Source organism: Chionomys nivalis, chromosome 5 (assembly GCF_950005125.1).
Source record: "Chionomys nivalis chromosome 5, mChiNiv1.1, whole genome shotgun sequence".
Lineage (NCBI taxonomy): Eukaryota > Metazoa > Chordata > Mammalia > Rodentia > Cricetidae > Chionomys > Chionomys nivalis.
Window position 1 is genome coordinate 29,206,775 of NC_080090.1, and position 17,258 is coordinate 29,224,032.

The 17,258-nt window shown below is 39.8% G+C and overlaps 1 protein-coding gene across 1 annotated transcript in view; it reads left to right on the forward strand.

The window, feature by feature from the left end:
* Positions 1–196: 196 nt before the first annotated feature.
* Appl1 (adaptor protein, phosphotyrosine interacting with PH domain and leucine zipper 1) overlaps positions 197–17,258 on the forward strand; it is a 43,147-nt gene continuing 26,085 nt past the window's right edge. The window contains exons 1-7 of the mRNA XM_057769434.1: positions 197–313; positions 4,701–4,799; positions 7,573–7,632; positions 8,456–8,527; positions 11,572–11,659; positions 12,939–12,980; positions 15,542–15,600. Coding sequence (XP_057625417.1) covers positions 260–313; positions 4,701–4,799; positions 7,573–7,632; positions 8,456–8,527; positions 11,572–11,659; positions 12,939–12,980; positions 15,542–15,600 — 474 coding nt within the window. The 5' untranslated portion in view covers positions 197–259. The remainder of the gene's footprint in view (positions 314–4,700; positions 4,800–7,572; positions 7,633–8,455; positions 8,528–11,571; positions 11,660–12,938; positions 12,981–15,541; positions 15,601–17,258) is intronic.

A 17,258-nucleotide genomic window follows, 5' to 3' on the forward strand; every position in this document is an offset into this window, starting at 1 on the left:
CGGGCTGAGCGGGCGGCCGGGATGGAATCTCCCCGGTCAGCCCCGCAGCGTTGACGGGCGTCGCGGCGAGCCAATGGGCGTACGGGGGACGGGATTGACGGGCCGGGGGGGCGGGATTTCCCGCGCGGAGGCCTCTGAGCTCCCGGCTGGGGCGGCGGCGCCGGCGAGAGGGCGGGCCGGGTCAGCTGCTGCAGGCGGGGCCGCGCGCCGAGCCGTGGGCGGCCGCCGAGTGTCCTGCCGCCGCCCAGCCTTCGCCACGATGCCGGGGATCGACAAGCTGCCCATTGAGGAGACGCTGGAAGACAGTCCGCAGGTGAGCGGCGGCGGGCAGCGCGCGGCCTAGCGGGGGCCTGGCGCCTCCGGGGCCCGCGGCCCAGTGGGCGCCGCCGCCGTTCGGGGTCGCTGCCTGCCGGCCGGGACCGCGCCCTACCCTCCGGGGCCGGGCTGGAGGCCCGCGCGGCCGAGCCGCGGCTGTGGCGGAGCGGCCGCCGCTGTCTCCGGTGGGGCCTGGCCTGGCGCCGGAATCCGCGCCGGGTCTCCGTTGCCTTTCACGGGCGGTGCTGTTTGTATCGCGATGGCGAGCTAACTCCTGGCAGTCGGAGGAGGCCTGGCGCGCAGGGGACGGCAGCGGCTGGTTTTCTTCGGAAGGGGCTGCGGGGCGGACGCGCCTGGCTCCCCGCGCTCGCGGTGGCGGTGTCCGAGTCTCTGCTGTGCGGTGGTTGTCACTTGAGCTGTGCACCACGCGGATGACGGAAGACGCCTACGCTGCTGAGCCTTGGCTTGCAGACTTGGCCCGAATAAACTCATCAGAATGAAAACCCTGCTTTGTGCGTTGGGGAACATGCTGGTGTGGTTGCTCTAGCTGAAGACAGTTTGGGAAAATATAACTGTTGGGGTTCTTCTTCAGTACTGGATGAAATCAGTTGTATTTTAAAAGGTGTTAGGGCCTCTGACTTGCATCAACTTACATCCGCCTTTATATAGATAGTAAGGGCTTTTAGAGATTGTTTTATATATAAAACAATGTTGCTGGTGGATTTCTTAAATATTACTTGCTGAGAAATGCATATTTCATATGCATTTATAGTGTAATGTGCTCCCCTTTCCCCAAAAAAGAAAAAGGAAAGGGCTAGGGCTTGTTTTCCTGGATGACACTTTTGCCGTGGATTTTGTGCCAATTTTGATTTCCAGGTTGAAATTTGGCTCTGATTGTAGAATTGATTTATTCTTTTCTCGTTCTGAAAGCTATCTTTATAGGCCAGTTGCTCGGAGGTAATGTACTCTTATCAGGCCATATGAGAAAGAGACACCCACATTCTGGGTTATCTCACAGCTGGTTTACATTTTGTTTAATGACTTTCCCAGTGTAAGATCTTAAGCTATATTTATTTTAGATGATTTGCTACAATTTTGTGGTTGTATTGGTCAGAATAATTTTATCTTTTTGCTTTTTAAAGATTGAGATTCCGTACACTGAACTTCTTTTACCCAGTTTCCTTTTTATAGCACACAAAGACTGAAAGAGAATGAGTTGCACAGTGCCCTGTCTGTGACTTTCAGTGAGGAAATAATCTTGAACTTTCTGTGTAAAATTAGTTTATAACTTGAATCAGGCCCATTCTGTAGCCCAGGCTGGCCTCAAACAGGCCTCCTCCGCTTCTGACTACTGATTGCAAGCTTGAACCACAAGTACTTTCAGTTGTTGTTATTTTTAATTTAAAATTTATTTTTATGTATATGGGTGTTCTGGCTCCATGCGTTTGTGTACCACTTGCATGCTTGTTGCCCCAACAGGGCAGCAGAGGGTCTTGGATCCCTTGGAACTGGAGTTACTGATTGGTTGTGAGCCACCATGTGGGTGCTGAAAATTGAACCTAGATTCTCTAGAAGAGCAGTCAGTGTCTTGAACCACTGAGCCATTTCTCCAACCCCTGTTTTTTAATTGAAAACAATGATTTTTTGGAACTGGAGACTGGATCCAGGACCTTGCACTTGCTAGGTAAATGCTGTATCAGTAAGATAAATCTTCACTCTTGCTTTTATTTATTTTTTGTATGTATATGTATTGTACATGTATGTATATATGTGTTTACACATCCCTGTGTGTGTGCTCATGTTCATGGAGGCCCAAAATTGATTTATCTTCTTTGATTGCTTACCATTTATTTACTGAAACAGGGTCTTTCTCTGAACCCTGGGTTTGCTAATTCAGCTAGTCTAGTTTGCCAGCTTGCCCCAGGTTTCCTGTCTCTGTCTTATAAGTGCTGAGAGCACATATGATCTCCACACATGTACAGTTTTTACATGGGTTCTGGGGAAGCTGGACTCTGGTCCTCAAGCTAGCAGGGTAAGTGCTCTATCTGCTGAGCCACCTTCCCAGCCCTTTTAGTGTGTGATTAAGTGCAGCTACTCTTGTATGTGCATGTATAGGTTAGAGGACAGCCTGAGGTGTCCTTCCTCCTCAGCACCTGCCTAGCTGGTTTTTTTTTTTTTTTTTTTTTTTGGAGATAGTGTCTCCCCTAGAGACCTTGGTCTCTCAAGGGATCGTGTAGGCTAGGCTGACTCGCAGCAAGCCCCAAGGCTCGTTTATGCCGTCCCAGCACTGGGATTACGTGCACCTGCCACCATACCCAGCTTTTTACATGGCTCCTTTATAGCTTAAATCTCTTCATAGTATTCTGAATTTAAAATTCCAAGCCTGCGTATTTCCTTAAGTGATTTAACAGGCATCTCTTAAAATATTTTATTAGCATATATTAATTACACATAACAATGGATCTTATTATGACATTTCTATTTTTGTTGTATTTGCCCCTTACCTCTCTTGTTCTCCCTTTCTCTTCCCAACAAGTTCTCTTTCTTTCATGTCTTTTAAAAAGATTTTTGTTTTGTTTTGAGAGGAAACTCTTGTGTTGCTTAGGCTAGCTCGAGAGATCTCTCTGCCTCAGCCTCCAGACTAATTGAGGCTACAGCTGGTGTACCTTATCCAGCTCTCACTGTTGTACTTTCAGAGTTTTTCCTAGTTATGCTTTTATAAATAGGGCTGAGATTAATGTTTTCTTATATATGTCCTTCTCAGTTTATCTAGAAAGTAATCCAATAAAAATAAAGAATATGAAAACTCTCAAAGCTCCTAATGTACTCTTTCTTTTTGATTTTTTTTTTTTTTTTGTAATAGGCCTGGTTATTTTGGAACTCCATTTGTAGCCTAGGCTAGCCTCGAACTCATAGAGAGCCACCTGCTTCTGCCTCCTGAGTGCTGGGATTAAAGGTGTGTGACATTATTGCCTGGCCTCTGACTTTTTTTTTAAGTTTTGATTTATAATAAAGCTTTCAAAGTTCAAATCTAATTTATTTAACATAAAGGTATTATTGAAAGTTATATACTGGCAAAAGATCTGAAGGGGTAAATTTAAGCCTCTACTAGAACATGTTTTGTCTATGTTGTTTTGAAAATAGGAATCACAGTGAATCTTGTTAATTTATTATTATTATTATTTGGTTTTTTGAGACAGGGCTTCTCTATGTAGCCATGGATGTCCTAGATCTCGTTCTGTAGACCAGGATGGCCTACAACTCAGAGATCCACTTGCTTCTGCCTCCCAAGTGCTAGTATTAACACCACTTATGCCTAGCTTTCTTCTTTTTTAATGTTTTAAAACAGTGCTTGAGAGACAGAGAATGGACCACTAGAGGGAAGAAGAGTTTGTTACATTTGGCCAATGGTAGTTCATGTGTGTAAAAGTCTTGGCAAAGCAGAGTATGAGACTGGACTTCATATGTCACAGAGGTCTTGTACTACATCCTAAACCCAATTGCTTAAGTTTTTCCTTTGAATACAGGAAGTTAGTCAATAAAAATATAAAGTCTGTCCAGGTGTGGTGGCTCACGCCTGTAGTCTCATTACTTCAGAGGCTGAAGCAGAATGAACACCATGGGTTTGAGGCCAGCTTGGCATATCTTTAACCAACTATATGTGTGTATTGGGGTGGGGTAGTATCATCCTTTAGATTTTAAGCTTTCATCGTCCCCCACTTTTTTTCCTTTAATTTGGCTACCATGCATTGCTTTTTTTCCCCCATGCATCTTGTTTTTAGCTTTAATTTCAGGAATTTTAATTTGTAAAAAACACACCTTTGTTCTTGCTTATGCTACTTTTGTTGTTGTTGTTTTTTGAGGTAGCGTTTCCGTGTGGTCCTGGTGTCCTAGAATTCTCTCTGTAGAATAGGCTAGCCTCAAACTCAGGGATCTGCTCCTCCTCTGTCTTCTAAGTGCTAGGATTAAAGGTGTGCACCACCATGCCCAGCTTTAAGCAGCTACTTTAATGAAATGAAGCAAATAAAAAAATCTTTGGACTTCTTGACATTACTATCAAAAGTGTTTAAATAGATTACAAGTCAGAATTACTAAAGTTGTAGTATTTTAGTGCTTTAAAAAAAGTGTTTCATGCCGGGCGGTGGTGGCACACGCCTTTAATCCCAGCACTTGGGAGGCAGAGGCAGGTGGATCTCTGTGAGTTCAAGACCAGTCTGGTCTACAAGAGCTAGTTCCAGGACAGGCTCCAAAACCACAGAGAAACCCTGTCTCGAAAAACCAAAAAAAAAAAAAAAGTGTTTCATTGTCTGATTTATATACTGATTTATGTAAACTTGAATTTATTTGAATTTATTTTTATTTTTTTATTTTTTATTTTTTTACAGACAAGGTCTTTACTGGGTGTATTTGAAGAAGATGCTACCGCTATTTCCAATTATATGAACCAGTTGTATCAAGCTATGCACCGGATTTATGATGCACAGGTAAAGAATTTAAAGGCTAACACCATATTGGTTAAAAGAGACTCTCTTAGCACATAAGGACAGAGGTGGTGTCTACTTGACTTACTGCTACTACCTCACTTGTTCTTAGGCCTAGAGTAGTATCTGTTGAAAGGACAAATGCATACTGCGATGCTTTGAATAGGAACAGCCGGCTCCCAGACGTGCATATGTTTGCATGGTTGACCCATAGGGAGTGGCACTGTTGGGAGGCATGACCTTGTTGGAGGAAGTGTGTCACTGTGGGGGTGGGCTTCGAGGTCTCATATGTTCAAGTTAGGTCTAGTGTGGCATTTACTTCTGCTGTCTGCAGATCAAGCTCCTTCAGCACCATGTCTGTCTACGTGCTGCCTGCCATATTTCTGGCAATGACAATAATGGACTACACCTTTGAAACTGTAAACCAGCCCCTGTTAAATGTTTCCTTAAAGAGTTGTGGTCATGGTTTCACTTCACAGCAGTAGAAGCCCTAACTAAGACAAATATACTAAGTATATTACAGAACTTACATTTTGGTTAGATTTGTAGTATTAAAAAAGTGACAGGATTGTAGGGTCCATTCCGTCTCCTCAAACATAGTGAGAGCTTTCTTTCTTTTTTTTTAGATAAATATGCCAAGTTTTTTCTTTTTTCCTTTTTAAAATCAGGCATTTGTAAACAAGAAATCATCAATTACATAACAATAGTTCTTGTGTAGCAGAGTAAGCCGTCATATTGTTATTAGCAGCAGCGTAGGGCTGGAGGGTGCAAGGGCAGTTATGAAGGGAAAGGTGGGCTTATTTTTCTTTATTTGATGAAAATGTCATTTGAGAATCCTGACTTTAACCCAAGAGGCCCCCCCCCCCGGCCCTAGGGTGAGCATGTGGGGAGGTACCACAGAAGATACTCTGCATAGGAATTGGGGTTAATGGGTGGCCATGGAGGACACCACATGGGAAATGCCACAAGATGCCTCTGTCCCCTCTGGCAGATGAGCAATATTTCCTAAGTTAAAAACAACCCAGAAAGCAAGACAACCAGCAGGTAAGAAAAGTTTTTGGAAAAGGAGTCCCCATATACACGTCTAATACAGTGATGTGAAATGGGAAAAGCATCCACATGCCACGCGAGTTGTTTAACACTGGCTAGCTGTGTATGAAAAGCAGGACGTTGTGTGTAGAAGTTAGCTGCTCACCAAAGAGTGTCACTGCTGTTTTTTTTTTCACCTTCGTTAAAAATCTTTCAGGATAGAAATGTTGAGTAAACTGATAAAGGGTTTAACATACAGGGAGAGTCTACAGCCAACATGATGGAAACTTCTTCCTTTCTCTGAAAAGAAATTTGCAGCCTTCTCAGTAGAGAGCCAGGCGTGCAGTGCCTGGTGCCGTGAGAGCTTTCTAACGGAATCCACTGATGGATTAACTGAAAACCTCATATTGTTGTACTTAACTTGATTATGCTTTTAACTTTAAGGAGCCCCCCCCCTTTTTTTTTGGTTTTTCAAGACAGGGTTTCTCTGTGGCTTTGGAGCCTGTCCTGGAACTAGCTCTTGTAGACCAGGCTGGTCTCGAACTCACAGAGATCTGCCTGCCTCTGCCTCCCGAGTGCTGGGATTAAAGGCATGCGCCACCACCGCCTGGCCTTTTTTTTTTTTTTTTTTTTTTTTTTTGATTAAAGATTTTGAAAGTAGCTAGCCTCTGTCTAGTTAGTAGAAGGCTATGACTAATTTTTCTTGTTGAATAGACATAAAACTTGAGGCTATGTTCATATAATTTATAAGCTTTAACAGCAGCCTATTTTCTATTAATGCACTTTATTTGTGATTAGTTAAGTCTATTAATTTTGTTTTGTTTTCCTTCTCCTCCTGTCTATTGCTGTGATAGTTGTATCCCCTTCCATAGGTTTTGCAAAGCTTCATCCTGACTACAGATATTCAGTTGATAAATGAAGCATTATTTTATTATATCATGACTGAAAAAGTTAATCAAAATACCATTCATCTGGCTGTGTTGCTTTGTTATGTTCTATGTTAAGCACATTGTTTTTACGTTATTAAATGCTCATATTTCTCTAGATTGATGACTAATCAATCATTCTCATAGAAACTCTACAAATTTTGCTGACATTATGTACAGTTTACTTCTAGCTTTTAATATATTTAATGTTTAGTTTAATGTTTAGTTTTCACTAGCAGAAACCCTCAAACCAAAAAGCAGGTAAAACACATGGACCTGAAGCTGGGTATGGTAGTGCACGTCTGTGATCTCAGGGCTTGGGAGGCAGAGGCAAGAGGATCAGGGTTGGAGTTCAAGGTCATCCTCAGCTACTAGGGAGTCTGGGCTACAGGAGTCCACATCTTGTTTGTCTTCCTTCCTTTCCTTCCTTCCTTTTTTTTTTTTTTTTCCTTTTTTGAGACAAAGTTTCTCTGTGTAGCTTTGGAACTTGTCCTGGAACTCTCTCTGTAGACCAGACTGGCCTTGAACTCATAGAGATCCACCTACCTCTGCCTCCCAGAGTTCACATCTTGAAAAAAGAAAAGGAAAAATGTTACATTTCTGTAATATTGCTGAATTCTTTGACAGTGCCTTTTTTCTGGTTTACATTTTCTTTTGAAGCATTTTTAGTGGTAGTTCATTTTCTATTGCTGAGAAGTTAAAAAAATATGCATACAGTATAAAGTGATGATAAATGAAGGTGGCCTAGATATCATCAGTTACATTTTTATTAACTATAATCTTCTGCTGATTTGAATCCTGTTTTTTTTTTTTTACTTTAGAATGAATTAAGTGCAGCAACACACCTGACATCGAAACTTTTAAAAGAATATGAAAAACAGGTACATGTATTAAGGTTTAAAAGCATGATTTAACACATGTAACTATATATAACAATATATATAAAACTATATATATATATATATATATATATATATATAACTTTTTTATTCAGAATCTTTTATTTTAGTGTTTTAGAGCAAGGGACTCACTATACAGTTCAGGCTATTTTCAAACTTATGGTCCTCCTGCTTTGGCCTTCTGAGTGCTGGGAATCCAGGCTTTTACTACCATGGTCTTTTAGGACTTCTTTTTTTTTTTTTTTGGTTTTTCGAGACAGGGTTTCTCTGTGGTTTTGGAGCCTGTCCTGGAACTAGCTCTTGTAGACCAGGCTGGTCTCGAACTCACACAGATCCGCCTGCCTCTGCCTCCCGAGTGCTGGGATTAAAGGCGTGCGCCACCACCGCCCGGCTCTTTTAGGACTTCTTGAGTTTACAAAATATGCCATTGAAATTTCACTGAGTCCTTCTTGTTAGTGATTTAATGTTAGAACTAAGGCTGTCTGGTTTTTCAGAGTTCTCCTTTTTACTAACAAAGAAACTGAGCTTTGTTAAGGTTATGCTGTTAGTTGTTTGAGGAACCTGAGCTAAAGCCAAATCTTTGAACTCCTAGTATTGAGTATATTCCCGTATATCATGTTAGTTGATTACTTATAGACATTTCAAACAGTGTTTATTAATTATGTAGATTATTTTATTAAAAGGGTATTTTGGGAGTATGTTCAAAATTTTAGAAGTTTCTAAAATTACTTGAAAGCACAAGTTGTGTTATTCATAAAAACTACAGCCTTGAGCATTTTTCTCACCTGTGTTTTTCACTTCTCAGCGTTTCCCTTTGGGGGGTGATGATGAGGTCATGAGCTCTACTCTGCAGCAGTTTGCAAAGGTTATAGATGAGGTGAGTTTTGATCCTGTGTGAGTAGGTTGTTTATAATTAGTTACTCAAGTCATTTAGCTTTTACTGAAAACTATAAACATTTGATTACATTTTATTTATTTTGTGTGTGTGTCTGTGTGTGAGTGCTAGGGTACCGTAGTTTATGTGTGGCTGTTAGAGAACAACTTGCAGGAGTAGACTCTCTCCTACCGTCTGAGTCTTGGGATTAGATATCAGTCATCAGGCTTGGTAGTAGGTGATTAATACCACTGCGCCATCTTTACAGCCTTTAATGGGGGAGCCAATATAGTTATGATTCTATAAGAAGTTTTGTTACAGAGTAGTATCAAAAGGCACAATTTTCACATGATGTTTGTTTTCATAAAATTAATATTTTCTTACCTAATTAAAACGTTATTTTCCAAAGAATAGGCTTATATGTAGGCTTCTTCTATTCCTAGTCCATGATCATTCAGTTTTCTCACTGTTGTTTGATGTAGACAGAGAGGAGTGAAGCTGTCTGCTGTAGCTAGGCACTTCGTGGGTTTTCTTTTGCCCCTGAGCAACACTGTACTGTTCAGTCCTCATTAATCCATAGCCAAATTAATCCAGTAGCCAAAATTAGTCCTTAATTTTTAAACTGTTGATCGTAACAGGTCATAAAACAACGTGAAGGCCTAGGAGTTGGGAGGAAAGTAGTGATATATGTTTGGAGAACCATAACTGTTTTCTACTCCTGCTGTAAAAGCTGTGAGTGATTGTGTGGTTATTCTCGTATACATACATGCTTGGGATCCAGCCCAGGGCCTCAAGCTTGGTAAGTCCTCCACCACCTAGCCCCAGTTTTTCTAATGTCCTAATAACTCATTATAGCAGAGTATTATCTGAGGCCATCAGTATAAGTAACACTGCTGGGTTTGGGATGTAGCTTAGTGACTGAGTACTTGCCTAGGATACGTGAGAACTGAACAAACAAAACAAAATACTTGTAGGAGATGGAATATTTTCTATTTTTTTAAATTATAGTAAAATACATTAACATTCATAATGGTTATTCCATTCACAGTGTTGTACAACCATAATAGTTACCTAGATCAAGAACATTTTCATTGCTGGGTGATGGTGGTACACGCCTTTAATCCCAGAACTCAGGAGGCGGAGGCAGGCAGATATTTATGAGTTCTAGGCCAGCCTGGTCTATAGAGTGAGTTTCAGGACAGCCAAGGCAACAAAGAGAAATCCTGTCTTGAAAAACCTAACCAAACCAAACAAAAATATTTTATCATTCTAAAAGAAATCTTTTCCCTTTAATCTATTACTTTCCCTCAAATTTCCCCAAGTCCTTGGCAGTGATTACATTTTACTTTCTGTCTCTATATATTTGCCTATTTGGATATTTCATATAAATTAGTTTATATAATTTGTGAATTTTGAAGTGTGTCTACTTTCATTTTGAATATAAGTTTATTTGTGCCAGTACTTTATTCTTCCCCCCTTTTTTTGGTTTGAATAAATTTTATTATAAAAATATATATTACCACATTTTGTTTATCCACTCATGGGTGTTCTGTTTAGTTAGGACCATTCATATACTAGTTTGATCTTTTATTTTTTGTGTGCATTGGTGTTTTGCCTGCATGTGTATCTATGTGAAGGTGTCAGGTACTCTGGAACTGGAGTTGCAGACAGTTATGAGCTGCTGTGTGGGTTCTGGAAATTGAACCCGGGTTCTCTGGAAGTGCAACCAGTGCTCTTAACTGCTGAGCCATCTCTCCAGCTCCCTAGTTTGGTCTTTTAGACACGGGCTTTCAGTTCTTCTTTGGTATCGTCTCAGGAGTGGGATTGCTTGGTTTTATGATAATTTTATGTTTAACTTTTTAGGGATCACCAGATTGTTTTATGTGTGCCCTATAAACAGTGTAGGGGAGTGCTATTTTTTCTTTATACTTGCTCACAAGAATTTTCATTTTAAAAATAACCATTTGAGTTGGTTGATAGTGGTGCATGTTTTTTTTGTTGTTGTTTTGTTTTTATTCCAGAACTTGGGAGGCAGAAGCAGGCAGATCTCTATGAATTTGAGGCTAGCCTGGTCTATAGAGTGAGTGAGTTCTAGGACAGCCAGGGATACACAGAAAAACCCTATTTCGAAAGAGAATCATGTAGTCATAGTGAAGTGGTATCTCATTGTCATTTTGACTTGCAGTGTTTGGATAACTAATATGATATTGAGCATTTTTTCATGTCATTATCAATCATTTCTAGTCTTTGGGGGAAGTGTCTGTTCAGATCCTTTCCCCATTTTTAAATGGGCTATTTTTTTTATCATTAAATTGTAAGAGTTCATTTCCTTGATTCAGATTGCTCCTGAAACGTGGCTGGCAAATGTCTTCTCATTGTGTTTGTTATCTTTATTTACTGGTGGTATCTTCTGATGTACATTTTTCATTTTAATAGAGTTCATTTTAATTTTTATTTTGTTGCTTGTACTTTGATATATCTAAGCTAGTGTTGTCAAATAAAAGATCATCTTAAATTTTCTTCTAAAAATTTTAAGCTAGGCATGGTGGCGTATGCCTTTAGTCCTAGCATGTGGAAGGCAGAGGCAGATGGATCTCTGAGCTCAAGGGCAGCCTGGTCTACAGAGTGAGTTTCAGGACTGCTACAGCTATGTAGAGAGACCCTGTCTCACAAAAGAAAACAAATAGAAAAATAAGGATTTTTTGTTTTGGTTTTTGTTTTTTTGAGGCAGGGTTTCTCTGTAACTTTGGCTGTCCTAGAACTCACTTTGTAGACCAGGCTGGCCTTGAACTCAGAGATCCTCCTGCCTCTGTCACTCAAGTGCTGGAATTAAAGGTCTGTGCCACTACCTCCTGGTAGGAATTTCCTTTTTACTATACATTTCATATTATACTGCATAATTTTTATTGTTTCCATATGTAAAATTATATCAGCCTTTTAAAAGACCAGATTCAAATTTCTATATAATTAGTAAATGTCTATGTGTAGGCATTTATTAGTTGTGCCATTTGTTAGTTATTTGGTCTCTTTGGTTTTTCTTTTACTAGCTTAGTTCTTGTCATGCGGTACTTTCAACTCAACTTGCTGATGCCATGATGTTCCCCATTTCCCAGTTTAAAGAAAGAGATCTGAAAGGTATGGAAGTCAACATGTTCATTTTCATCAGTGCTAGTAGAGTGAATTTTATTTCTTATTTGAACCAGTTCTGACCACAACATGCCACTTTTACTTAAAGCAGTTACTAAACATTTATGGAAATGCTTGATAGATATTTAACTAGTTCCTAACAAATAATAATGTCCTTTCCTCAAAAAGGAGATGGGTTAGCACTAGTCTGTGTCTTAGAATTAGGGAATAAGAAGGTTCTATTGGTGCTCAGAGGAAATGGTCAAAAAGGCTTCATCAATGACATGAATGAAGAAAACTGTGTTAAGAGAAAGGAGTTTTCTGTTAGAGAGAATGGAATTCATAAAGGTGTAGGTTGTAGAAATAGATCACTTATTCTGAGAATAATAAGAAATTCAGTGCTGGATGTGCTGAAGCAATCGAGAGATGAATGTAGAAATAGGTTAGAAAGAACTAAAGCATGGTAAAGGTGTTGGACGTAAGTCTGTGAACAAAAACAAGCCAGTGGATTCTAAAGGAGTTAGGTGACACAGTCCATTTGTGTTCAGAGGGAACACATTGGATTTGATATCCAGGAGACTAAGAAGTTGTGAGTCCAGTGAGGGAAAAAGAAGAATGGAAGGTGATGGTGCTGAAGAGTAGAGGTTCATATGGGCTGGGGGAGCTAGGGGCACAGGCCCATCCAACAACCGCAGTAGTTAGTGGACTTACTAGTTGGTAGATAATGTCTCTAAGGTTGGTAGGTGACCAAATGAGTGTTTATTGATCTGGTTCTTTTTAATAATTTATAAACTCAAAGTAGGTTAAGAAAAATCAAGCACAGCAGTGAATAGGTTAGGTACTTAAAGACAAGTGTCTTTAAGAGGTGGAGCTAATAACTGAAATGATCCTTAAGAATGGTCAGGTCCAAGGTGGAAAGAATAACTCACAATCTCAGGAGACTGAATGGCACAATCTTTTCTTTTTCACTTAGCATTCGAAATTATTAATTATATATAAAAACATATTAATATGATAGAGTCTATTATTGCCAGTATTTGCATTTCTTAGCACTTAAAGTGACTTTTAATACTTGTTTGTCTCGTATTTGTGGTAAGTAGATCTTCTGGTGGTGTATTGTTAATGATTTTTGAATCCTTTGTAGACTAACTGAAACTAACTTTTCCACCTTCAATATAAATTCCTGGTTGAGTTTTAGTTATGGCTTGAACGGTACTAAGTGCTTTATAAATAGAATAAAACATTTCATAAGTATTGCTAAAATGAAATTATTTTTGAACTTTTTCAGAAATACTGACACTAAAAGAGGTATTTCAGATTGCTAGTAATGGTAAGCCCTAATATATTATACACTAATTTCTTTTATTCATCTATTTATCAACATACATCATGGCTGACTTTTTGTAATAATTTTTAAAAATTAACTCAGTTCATTGGGTAATATCATCATCATCATTTATGCCCCGGCAATGCTTAAGCATGCATGGGCAGCCTTTTATGACGGTTCTCCAGTTGTTCCTATCCGAGGCAGTCCTAGATGCTTGTGTTACTGTCGTACCCGAGGTTCCACGTCTTCCTTTATGTTGTCTATTCAGCGTTTTTTGGACCTTCCTCTTGGTCTTATCCTGGGCACTCCTCCAAGCAGTGCTATCTTGGGTATCTGCCGTTATTCATTCTCATAACATAGCTGAAGTATCTCAAGGGCTGATGTTGTATCTTGTAGTTTACTTCCTTCTGTAGATGGAGATGTCTTTTAACGTCATTGTTGTGTAGCCTGTCTCTTCGTGTGAATTCTCCTGAGACATGCCATCTTAAACACATTCGGCCCCTGTGAGGAGCATTTCACTGTCCAGGTTTCAGAGTTGTAAAGAAGGCATCTCAAGACAAGCGTCTCATAGACTTGTAATTTTGTTGTCGTATGTCTCTTGCTGACAAACCTTTCCTAGTGCCTGGAATGCAGCCCTCGCTAACCCTATTCACCTCTTGACGTCTGAAATAGTTCCCTCCTTTGAACTGAGCTTCCTCCAGGATAGACAAAGTTGACTGCTTGAGGTTCTGATTCTTTATTACAATGTTAAAATCCTTGTGTGCCCTTCCCATGTGTTGTATCTCAGTCTTCTCCATGTTTACTTTCGTGCCAAGGTTTTCACTGACTTCCACCCTCTGTTTACCATGGCCTGCAGCTCATTTGGACTTTCGGCAAGTAGTGCTGTAGTAGCTGTGAAACGCAAGTTATTGATTCACACACCACCTATCTGCACTTCTGTCTTCTCATCCTGCAGGGCTCATGCTATTATTAATTCCAGGAATATGTGAAAGAGTAGTGGTGAGGACGCATCCCTGCAACACCCCTACAATTGTCGTAAACTGGTCACTTAGTCCTCCATAGACTTTGCCTAATGCAAAGGTATCTTTTAGGCATTATCTCGTATTCTTATGCTTTTCTCTGAGTACCTGTAGAACCTCATTGTTTCCCAAAGTCTTTTCCTCCAAATGCTATTGAATGCCTTTCTGAAGTTGATGTAACAAATAAGTTTTTTCCAACTTCTTTGTATTTTTCTGCCAGTTGCCTCAAGGTGAAGATCTGGTCAGTTCTGCTCCTGTTAGCTCTGAATCTGCACTGGGCCTCTGCTAGGATTTCCTCTGTTCTGCCCTTGATCGTTTGCAGGATAATGGAGGAGAAGATCTTGCTGCTATGGCACAACAAACTAATGCCCCTGTAGTTTGAGCAGTCCACTTGTCCTTCTTGTGTATGGAAATTCTGACTTGAGTGCTTCCATTCCATGGGAATCTCTTCGTGTTCCCATATCTCTCTGAAGAGTCTGAGAAGCCTCGGCCCCTGAGCCTATTGTAGCTACCTCCAGCTCCTCCACTGTGATGCCATCCACTCCTGGGGCCTTTCTGCATTTTGCTCTCTTGATAACTTCCTCTATCTCTCTCCTGTCAATATTTAATATTTCCTCGTGGTCTCTGGTGTACAAATGACTGCTGAAGTGTTTGTCATCGTAGTCTACGTTGACAGCATTAGGGTCGTTGTATGGGTGTCAAAGTTAATATATAATGGTTAATAGAACATTATGTTTTTTCTTTTCTTTCTTTTTTTTTGGGGGGGGGGTTCAAGACAGGGCTTCACTGTAGTTTTAGAGCCCGTCCTGGACCTAGCTCTTGTAGACCAGGCTGGCCTCGAACTCACAAAGATTCGTCTGCCTCTGCCTCCTGAGTGCTGGAATTAAAGGCGTGCGCCACCACCACCCGGTTAACATTATTTAAATCAATGGAGATACTTTGAATATACTTTTTTATAAAAAATATTTGAATGGCCATTACATCAGTCTTATAACTTGCTATCTTCATAATGCCTAAAGAGGTTGTAAATATTCTCTTTTACTTATTTCCTAAATAGTCCAGTTTTCTTTCTTCCTCTTTCTTTTCCTCTCATATTCTCTTTCTGTGTCGGGTCTTGAAGTCAGGGCCTTGTGCATGCTAGGCAAGCACTCTACCACTGAGCTCTCCTATTTTTTTTTAAAAAAGTTTTCCAATTTAGAATTAAAAGTAATTTTTCCTTTTTCTTTTTATTTATTCTTCTCCTATATAAAACATCTCAACCTCATCCTCCCCTCTCTCCATTCCTCCCAATCATTTCCCCTCCCTCAGGTCAACTGCTTCTCCATTTGCCTTTGAAAAAGAGCAGGCACTTTTAGTAGATCATAGTTTTTTTGGAAATTAATATTTTCTATCAGTTTGATATATAGTCACCTAATTTAAGGGAAACTAGGCTGTGGGGAAATTTGAACACAGTGGTCACGTGGAAGGGTATTCTTAACTAGCTCTAGTACAGGTGTAGTTTTGCTAAGTACAGTTGTACTGTTAACACTCATTTCTGTTTTCCAGATCATGATGCTGCAATTAACAGATATAGTCGATTGTCAAAAAAGAGAGAAAATGACAAGGTGTGTGTACACACTTTTAAAAACATTTTTAATTATTTTTTTGTGTGTATAGCTGTTTTGTTGCAGGGATGTCTGTGTTCCATGTGTGTTAAGTGCGAGGGGAGGCCAGAAGAGGGAGTCAGAGCTCCTGGAACTGGAATGCCGGATGGTTGTGAGCCACCATGTGGGTGTTGGAGTTGAACTTGAATCCTCTGGAAGAGCTGCTAGGAGCTGCGAGTGCTCATTACTGCTGAGCCATTATCTCTCCAATTTAGTATACGTTTTCAGTATCATAGTTAATGGCCATTTCATTAGGTGATTTAGTTTTTCTTTTTTCTGCTTAAAAGTAGAGCCAACAAAGCCGGGCGGTGGTGGCGCACGCCTTTAATCCCAGCACTCGGGAGGCAGAGGCAGGCGGATCTCTGTGAGTTCGAGACCAGCCTGGTCTACAAGAGCTAGTTCCAGGGCAGGCTCCAAAACCACAGAGAAACCCTGTCTCGAAAAAAAAAACAAACAACAAACAAACAAACAAACAAAAAAGTAGAGCCAACAGATCATTGCTGTAGTATTACTCTCAAATTATTTTTTCCTAGCTGTTCAGAATCTTTCTGATAACTGGTCTCTTAAACAAAATGCTTTTCTTCTGCCAGTATTTGATGTTATAATTAAGCATAACCATTTTAAAAATGTAGCTGATTTCTAGTATATAAAACTTGTTTTTTTGTATTTTTATAATATTGCATATGTTCTGTTTTCATGTGATCACATATGTATTCAGAAATACCTTGTGAGATACAGTATATGCATGCAATAACAATAAAAAAAGAGGGCATAAATTTTAAAGAGAACAAGGAGGAGTACATCAGAAACTTTAGGTGGAGGAAAGGGAGAAATGTTGTGTTTATATTATAATCTCAAAAAGAAAGGAAAAAATTACAAAAAGAAAAAGATAATTCATTTCATAAGTATTCATGGTGATTTGGGTGAGGAAAAGGTAACCTTAAATTGGGTAACACTCTGTGCTGGAAACTCATTAAAAAAATTATATGATTAAAACAAAAAGAATAAGTCCCACACAACCTCAGTGAATTGTCACACACAGAACTCAATGAAATTCTGGTATGAGGCTTTCTCTACTTAAAGGAAATATTTATGTTTCGATATTTCTTTAAGGAATGAAACCCAGAGTATTACATAAGATTTGTGGACAAATGCACTTAAATAAAGATTAAAAAAGAGAATATTACCAAGTTCTAGGTGATTTCAAGGCCTGAGATATAGCTTCTACCAGTGCTTGCACATGAGGGGATCTCTGTGCAGGCCTTGGTGTTTGCCGCCCTGGCCACAGCTGCAGGCAGAGGCACATTGACCGCTCATGGGGACTGACAGCTGAGTAGCATTTAATGTGCAGCAGCCACTGTGACAGCAATGGGAATGATTCTCACACAGTGATGATTCCTCCAAACTGGTTCTTGTTTCTAATTTAGTTCACAAATTGTCCAATAAAACATACACAATTTGAAATTTTTTTGCCTTAGAGGAGTATATAAGGGTCTAGGCTATAACATTTGTCACATTTTATATTGCTTTTGGCTATTCCAAGTATTTTTAAAAAGCATTCATCTTTTTTTTAATTAGAATAATTGTTGAACATCTATTTATCAAGCAGTATGTTGGAT